The sequence below is a fragment of the Erythranthe guttata genome, chromosome 11 (genome assembly GCF_056151865.1).
Source record: "Erythranthe guttata isolate IM_541 chromosome 11, IM_541, whole genome shotgun sequence".
In the NCBI taxonomy this organism is placed as follows: domain Eukaryota; kingdom Viridiplantae; phylum Streptophyta; class Magnoliopsida; order Lamiales; family Phrymaceae; genus Erythranthe; species Erythranthe guttata.
Window position 1 is genome coordinate 16,601,092 of NC_142543.1, and position 8,434 is coordinate 16,609,525.

Genomic DNA, 8,434 nt, shown 5'->3' on the forward strand with positions numbered 1-8,434 from the left:
TAATTCTCTCAAATAAATTAAGTAAACGCCATATATAGAATGTTGGTACATTTTAGTCTATATATATTTTTTCTACAATGAGAATACATTTGTTAGCTTTCTTAACATGTGTACATGAATTTAAAAGACACTTAAATTTGGAACAACACGAGTAAATCGAACCACGTTTTTAAATTATCCGATCCAGTTCAACTTAGGCGGTGTTTGTAAAACAAGTTTTTATTTTTGCTTCTCTTAAAATAAGTTGTTTTAAGCTATAATTTTAAAAGCACCCATGTACCTATTTTTCCTATTTTAGTTGATTTTCTAGCTAATTTGCAAAAACTCCCAACTTTTAGAAATAAGCACTTAATTCCTTAACAACTTAATTCACAATCACTAAATTATGCTTTTACATAAGCTTTTGCAAACACTACCTTAAGCTCAGTTTTTTTAAATATCATTATTTATATTTTATTTTTTATATATATTCATTTTAAGTGTAGTGAGTATGCTTGAACACTAAATACATATACCGATTAATTTCTCTTATTGCTGCAATTCAACGCTATTACATTGAATTTGACTACTATAACCATAAGTAATTTTATTAGGTCAAACAAACATTAATGTGAATAATCAGCCGAGTTAGCTAATTAATTTAATTAGTTAAGCGAAGAGATTCGACGCGATTGTTGAGAGATGACACCCACAGTGGAAGGACTTTGTTCCAAGACAACTTCATAACCATCACTCCAATTTTCCATTCCTAGAGCCATCACTTGCCAAAATAGTGCACCACCACATGGGCCATCGCTTCTTGCACAACTATAAACACGGTCGAATATCTTGCCAAAATATTTGTCCCTTGCTCCAATATTGTAACCTGATAATTTCGAAGATTTACCGAATTCAGTAACCATAAATGGCTTACCAATGATGGACTTAGAATCATCTATGTGTGTTTGGATCCATTTATCAACAAATTCAGCTTGAATCTCGTCGTTTGAGCCAAGGATCCTACAAATGCAACGCAACATATGATGTAATAAAACAATATATGTGTGTGCGCGCGCTTTTATGAATGAATAATGCAATGAAATATATACCACTGGTCAGGGTATATATGAATTGTTGTGAAGTCTATTTGGAGGATACGATTGTTGGAGATGAAATCAGTACCAACTTCAATACCACCAGGATTATTTTGTTTCTTTCCGGGCACAAACTCTCCATAAAATCCTTCCAGTCCGACTTCCAAAAGATGATTCGCGTCAATAGATTTTACATAAGTTGACATTTCTGCAACCCAATCCTAATGAATTGATAATGAATTAATGGATTCATTAATTATATAATCTCAAATGTATTATGGCATAGTTGAGTGAGATACATACTTGAATAGATTTTCCGGAGAGGTCAGACTGGCAACGAGGCTCGTTCATGAGCTCCCATGCAAATATGGTGGGTTCATCTTTGTACGCCACTCCAGTTATTGAGTTGACTCTTGTTAGCACAGCCTGTCATCCCATAATCAACGAAAGAAAATTATAACGAGACTTTAACAATAATATATTTTCTATTGATTCATAAAAGAAAAATTAGTATTGTAATTTACATTGTAATTAATGAGTATTCTTTCTTCCAAATACATTTAAAACATTAGTTATTACAAGTTATAAGTACCTTGACGTAATTTTTATAGTATCCTTTGACAATAGGATTAGTGAAGAAATCATCCTCATTGTTCAAGTTTTGGCCTTGATCCCTAGCCCATTGCACATATTGCTTTTTTCCTCCATAACCTTCCCAATTGTTCACCAAGCTCAATATCAAATAAATCCCATGCTTCTTAGCTTCCGACACCACGAAATCGAGGCCCTAAAAAAGGACCAAACCGCAATTAATTATTTAGTGCAACAACTAAAAATCAACGTGCGTATTTTTTTCCTTCCATCAATTACCTTAAACATATCCTCGTTATACAAGCCCGGGGATTTCTGAAGGGGTCTATTGCCACCATCGCTAAAAGCCCAAGTCCTCGCCAAATTCATTCCATACTCAGAAGCCTGTGCAAAAGTCTCCGTCACCTTTTCCTTAGTCAACGGGTCCGAAGCCATATACATCAACCAATACGAATTGAAGCCGTTGAAATAAAATGGCCTCCCATTCACCACAAATTGAGTCCCCCTTGTCCCGACAAAGCTCTCACGCGCCACCCTCGCCTCACCGCCGCAAGCCACCAAAACGGCAGCCAAAATAAAACTCATAGCAACACTCTTTCCCAACATCTTTGTGTGTGTGTATGTGTGTGTGTGTGTGTTCTTGGTGTTTTTATATATACATGTATGTATATATAGGGGTGGGATTGATGTATAGTGAAGAATCACAAGAAAGTATGGGGGGGTAGATTTTAATTGCACATATTAATAAAATAAAATTAAATAATGGGAATGGGTTAATTTTGCTTTTGGTGAGTGTTGGTAGTACGAAACTGATTTCTACTTTGGTGTAACATTATTTCAAGTTATGATGATTTTATGTACCATATGAAAAGATTTTGGTTTGAATGATTTTGTGAATATGTTATGGGAAAAAAGTTAAGATGCATGAAAGAGGAATTAAACGGCTTCCCACGTTTTGTCGATTCAAATCTATAATGTGATTTTGGAGTTCGATTTCGGTTTCCTTCTTTAATTTTTATTTTCTATATTCCTGTCTTGATATTTATTTGTTTTAAATTATGCTTCCATATATGTATGGATTTCAATCTTGGTTGTAAATTTGAACTATTAACTTCCTTCACATTAGTCATTACATATGTTTAATGCAACACAGAAACTTCAATTTCTTAAAGTATCCGCATTTCGAACGCATTTCGTGTCCCAGAGTCGAGGACACCTGCCAAACACTTTATGGGCTATTTTGTAATTTTTGAAAAGTTAGAAACGTATTTAAATAGCAAATTTCCAAATATGTTTGTTGATTCCCTAATTATTTATATAATTTAATGATCAATTTCAAATTGATAGATGATAATAATATTTATTTTGAATATAATTGTTCGAAATATATATATAATTTTATAAATGTTTATTTAGTATATTTATAAATATACCCCTATACTTTTAATATTTACACGTTTCCCCCAAGTTCTCATATCCCAACTTCTAGACATGTCGTTTTCCTATGTCTGTTTTCCCATTTCCCCGTATCGACATTTCCGTGTCCATGTTACATAGCATATACTCCGCAATTTTCTAGTTAAACTTACAAAATATTGTGCAAAATAGGTTAAATTTTAGGGAGACCAATTTCAACCCGATTTGATGAGTACCTTTTCCCGCCCTATGTTAAATTTTAGGGAGACCAATTTCAACCGATTTATAGAGACAATTTTCATTTTATTTTTTGTTAAAAGCAACTTGATATACGAATTTTATGTTAAAGCTATATAAAATATTGAATTTAAAATTTAATAAAGAAAATTAATATCCTCCAACATTTTAAATATTATACAATCTCAAATATTTATAAATTAATATTGATTTTTATTTACAGTACAATAATGCAAGTTGTCATTTTGAATAGAAAATAAAGTTCCATATATGTTAAAGAGGGATTTTGAGATCCTACACCGGGTGAAATACACTGGGTAGATCTTTACCATTCGTATACACAAAAAACACACACATCCACATTGGTGTGTTTATATCAACGGTAAAAAATCACCCGATGTAACTTTCACCGGGTGTAGGATAGAAATAACCGTTAAGAGCAATGAAAGAAGAAGCCATGTTAATTAATCTATTCTTGAGTTATAGTTTTTGTTTATGTTACTTTCACTATTTGTAACTCTGTGTAACTCGGAGACGGTTCAGTTATCAAATTGATTGGTGATTTAAATAGAGAAATTTAAAAACGTTTTAGAGTACCAAATAATTAATGGGCCAACAGCCCAACAGTCAACAGTCAACCCACTCAAAATGCACATTAACTCCCTTTTTTTTTTTTTTTTTTTTTCTTTTTCAAATAAGAGAAATTTCATTAAACAATATGCACCAACTTTGAAATACTCTATTTATTCCATAATATCTTATTTTAAAAAAAAATTTATTTAATATTATATGTCACTAATTTGGAATACAAATAATGCATTAATTACTTGTTTTTTTCAATCCAGTCCTTATTAACCCTCCAATACTATTATCTGCATTAATTAACAAACAAGGGCATTTTTGTCTAACAATATATATTTTTCTAGAATCAAGACATATTTATTGAGTTTTTAAGTTTTGATCAAATGCGAAATACGACACATATTTAGAAACGAATGGAGTAACAAATTATGTCCTTGTAATTTGCATTCTATTATTTATCCCTTCACTTTGATTCTTAATTTTTATGGTTGCGGGAAACGAATCTAGTCGAGTCCAACACATGTTCGGTTTAAAAACGTTGATCTTTCAAAGTTGTGTAGTTTGATAAACTTGGTCTGATAAGCAACCAAGTCCAGATACCAGCTCGAACGATTTCGCGAATCGAACTTGACTGCCTGATTTTTTTCTATTGAGTTTGACCTCGAGGCAATTGTCATAACTTATCGAATGAAAATACATGAGTTCAACCTCGGCTAGTTATGTTAACAATGTACGCTCGACGAGTTCTTAGCAAACAATCGATAGAATAAGGAAAGATAAAGCATGCGTCAAACGAGAAATTTAGTGGGGTCCATAAAGAAAATCTTTTTTGGAGAGCATAAGGAAAGAAAAAGCAACAACTATAAATTGTTGTCCGGTGATGCAAAAATGGATTTACAACTTGGCAATAGGGAAATATATAACAGTTAGTAGTTAGCTGTTAACAGTTTCTCTTTAAGCCTAACATATATGATCAAAATTAAACCTCCTGTATTAAGGGAATTTGTTTCAAAATTAACAATTTCTTTGATTATTTATAATGTGAAACTCAATAGCTATTTTATTCTCCTTTGCACGCAAGAGGGGTTTAATAAAGGCAGAAGATTTAAAAAAAAACAACCATTTTAGGACTTTCTGAATTAATTTGGATTTTGAGTAGATTAAACAATAAAAATTGCGTGCACTAATTAATATATAAGTATGATATAGTGTGTTTATTCAATTGAAAGTTGGCTTTACTCCACCCTTGCCCAACCGTGGACTCGTCTCTGGTTTCCAAGCCACGATTTGTAACTTTCTTATCCAACTTATTAGACTCATCTATTATTTTTATTTATTTTTTTCAATTGAAAATCAGTAATTTTATTTTCTGTGTATCAAATTGTTTTACAATACAAGGTAATAAATTATATATACATATATATATATTAGTAAAAAAAATTAAGGGGGCCCACGCCCCCCGCCTTAATAGAGTTTGATCATACAAAGTCTTTTGATAATCAATAATATTTGTAATATCAAGATAATAATCAACTTGAGAATGTAAGCATGAAAGATTGCAATACTCTACCTACATTTGATTTGAAGATTCAAAATGATATATATACTAAAACGGGATTTTTATTCTTGCAATATAATAAATGCCATTAGACATTGGATTGAGTTCTAAAAATGAGGCCAATTATCATTATTATTAGGCCAAACAATGGTAATTAACTAATCACATAACTAATTAATTTGATTAAGAGAAGAGATTTGACGAGACTGCTGAGAGATGACACCAATAGTGGAAGGGCTTTGTTCCAAAACAACTTCATAGCCATCACTCCAATCTCCCATTCCTTGAGCCATCACTTGCCAAAATAGTGCACCTCCACACGGACCACCGGTTCTTGCACAACTATAAACACTGTTGAATATGTTGCTAAAGTAGTTGTCCCTTGCTTCCACATTGTAACCCGATGATCTTGAAGATTTGCCAAACTCAGTCACCATTATTGGCTTTCCAATCACCGATTTGGAGTCGTCTATGTGTGTTTGGATCCACTTGTGCACAAATTCAGCTTGTACCTCGTCGTTTGAACCAGGAACCCTATATATTCAAGGAAAATGACAAAGATCAATGGAATTGTTAATAAAGTATGTGTATTCTTGTGTGTGTATATGTACATATAAATGTATGTTTTGTGTGTGAATATCGAATATACCATTGGTCGGGGTATAGATGAATTGTTGTGAAGTCAATATGATGGACAAGATTATTGGCGATGAAATCAGTTCCAACTTCATAACCAGGATTATTTTGTTTCTTTTCGGGCATTGACTCACCATAAAATCCTTCCATGCCAACTTCCACTAGATGTTTGGTGTCAATTGATTTTACATAAGCTGACATTTCTATCACCCAATCCTAAAGATTGATCAAAAATTAGTTGATAGAGAGAGAGAGAGAGAGAGAGAGAGAGAGAGAGAGAGAGAGAGAGAGAGAGAGAGAGAGAGAGAGAGAGAGAGAGAGAGAGAGAGAGAGAGAGAGAGAGAGAGAGAGAGAGAGAGAGAGAGAGAGAGAGAGAGAGAGACTTGAATAGATTTTCCGGAAAGATCAGATTGGCAACGAGGTTCATTTATAAGCTCCCATGCAAATATGGTGGGGTCATCTTTGTACGCCACTTCAGTTATTGAGTTGAATCTTGTTAGTACAGCCTACACTCAAAATTCAATTATGAAATTAAGGGACTTATAATGAATGATCTTTCCAACATATTCGCTTGGAATAAAAATGATAAATTTCCCTTATAATGATATTTATGTATATTAAAAATATTAAAATATAAGTTGGACATACCTTAACGTGATTTTTATAGTATTGTTTGACAATTGAATTAGTGAAGAAGTCATCATCATTGTTCAAGTAATGGCCTTTATCCTTAGCCCATTGAACATATTGTCTTTTCCCTCCAAAGCCTTCCCAATTGTTGACCAGAGTCAATAACAAATAAATTCCATGTTTCTTGGCTTCAGCCACAACGAAATCCAAACCCTGAAAAAGTAAACAATACAATTAATTATTAAATTTATTGCAACCATTATGTGTAATCGATCAGATCGAACACCTGTTTTGTTTTATTTTAATAAAATTTGAAAAGGAAATTTTTACTTATATATAACTCCACATATGGAGATAACTCCTTGGTTACATTTTAATGGCGATTTTGGCGAATATATATATATATATATTCGTACAACCAATTTAATCATATTTTTAATCTAAATCGAAAAAATCTTATCAAATCTTAGAAAAACAATCTATTTTGCACATATTCTAAAATATTTTTGACATGTTTTGAAATTATATATCTATCGTAGTAGGTCATTAAGCTTTTTATTAGTTTACAAAAGGCGATGTAAAAAGGAAATGCATCATAGACGAACAACATTTAAATAATGTACAAGGAGACGGGATTAAAATTCAAAATCTTAGGATCGATCCACCTGCGTACCTTAAACATATCTTCATTATACGAGCCTGGAGACGTTTGAAGGGCTCTATAGCCACCATCACTAAAAGCCCAAGTTCTCGCCAAATTCATTCCATACTCAGAAGCTTGAGCGAAAGTGTCTGTCACCTTATCTCTAGTCGACGGGTCAGAAGCCATATACATCAACCAATAAGAATTGAAGCCATTAAAATAAAATGGCCTCCCGTTCATTACAAACTGGCTGCCCCTTGTCCCAATAAAATTATCATCACGCGCCACCTCAGCCTCGCAGTGATAAGCCATCAAAAGGGCTGCAAAAACAAAACAAATAGCCAAACTCTTCCCCAACATTTTTGGAACAATTGATTGAATATTTAATTCTCAAATGTATTTTGTTTGTGTATTTGTGTTCTAGCCCTCTAATGTATTTATAGGGGCAAATTGGTAGTCAAGAATCACAAGTAATCACAAGCATGGGGTTGACAGTTCATAGTACAAAACTGTTTTTTTTTTATAGTTTTGGTTCAATCATAGTGCAAATCGAATTTTGAGAGATTTTTGTTACGTTCGTGTATTTCACGTGGCGCAGCATTTAATAATTCACGTGGTGTAATATTTAATTGAACCGTAAAATAAATGTCGATTCTTGAAAATGGTGCTAGTTAGATTTTACTGTCCTCAAATCACAAAATAAACTTTGGGAGGATGAATTCAAATATCGATTTTTTTTTATTTTTTTTTTTCATTTTTTTGCATAAATGCTCATATATTATATGGTGCAAAAAGCAATTTAACCATTATATTCATATCAAGTGTACTTTGACATATCTTTATATTAAACCTTTACATTTATTATATATGGTTATATAATTATATTCATATCAATGACATATTATTGCATTGAACCTTTACATTAATTATTTTACCAACCAAATGAGAGCTTAGCAGATCCATTAGGATTAAAGCTTTTACTTACGATGGGATTGAAATTTGTTACTGTGTTTATCCAATATTCCCAACGAATATTTTTTTAATTTTTATTTTTCATCTAAATTCCCC

At 32.3% G+C, this 8,434-nt stretch overlaps 2 protein-coding genes across 2 annotated transcripts; both read right to left on the reverse strand.

Annotated features, from left to right (window-relative positions):
- Window positions 1-489: 489 nt before the first annotated feature.
- On the reverse strand, window positions 490-2,519 carry LOC105959434 (putative mannan endo-1,4-beta-mannosidase 9). Its single transcript, XM_088825671.1, has 5 exons — window positions 1,944-2,519; window positions 1,666-1,860; window positions 1,377-1,499; window positions 1,089-1,294; window positions 490-999 (listed from the first exon to the last, which is right to left on the reverse strand). Exons 1-5 carry the CDS (start codon window positions 2,268-2,270, stop codon window positions 645-647), a joined length of 1,206 nt encoding a protein of 401 aa, XP_088681797.1. The 5' UTR covers window positions 2,271-2,519; the 3' UTR covers window positions 490-644.
- Window positions 2,520-5,501: 2,982 nt separating this feature from the next.
- LOC105959262 (putative mannan endo-1,4-beta-mannosidase 9) lies at window positions 5,502-7,775 on the reverse strand. The gene is made up of 5 exons (XM_012983326.2): window positions 7,397-7,775; window positions 6,742-6,936; window positions 6,477-6,599; window positions 6,107-6,309; window positions 5,502-5,991 (listed from the first exon to the last, which is right to left on the reverse strand). Exons 1-5 carry the CDS (start codon window positions 7,724-7,726, stop codon window positions 5,628-5,630), a joined length of 1,215 nt encoding a protein of 404 aa, XP_012838780.2. The 5' UTR covers window positions 7,727-7,775; the 3' UTR covers window positions 5,502-5,627.
- Window positions 7,776-8,434: the final 659 nt, after the last annotated feature.

What these genes read in the sequence shown, in the direction of transcription:
- LOC105959434 (XM_088825671.1), bottom strand. Translation starts at nt 2,270, where the DNA reads ATGTTGGGAAAGAGTGTTGCTATGAGTTTTATTTTGGCTGCCGTTTTG. An exon ending in ATAACGAGGATATGTTTAAG is followed by an intron (nt 1,861 to 1,943) that starts GTAATTGATGGA and finishes GTCCTTTTTTAG; the next exon opens with GGCCTCGATTTCGTGGTGTC. An exon ending in ACTATAAAAATTACGTCAAG is followed by an intron (nt 1,500 to 1,665) that starts GTACTTATAACT and finishes ATGGGATGACAG; the next exon opens with GCTGTGCTAACAAGAGTCAA.
- LOC105959262 (XM_012983326.2), bottom strand. Translation starts at nt 7,726, where the DNA reads ATGTTGGGGAAGAGTTTGGCTATTTGTTTTGTTTTTGCAGCCCTTTTG. An exon ending in ATAATGAAGATATGTTTAAG is followed by an intron (nt 6,937 to 7,396) that starts GTACGCAGGTGG and finishes TTACTTTTTCAG; the next exon opens with GGTTTGGATTTCGTTGTGGC. An exon ending in TTTCCGGAAAATCTATTCAA is followed by an intron (nt 6,310 to 6,476) that starts GTCTCTCTCTCT and finishes ATCAATCTTTAG; the next exon opens with GATTGGGTGATAGAAATGTC.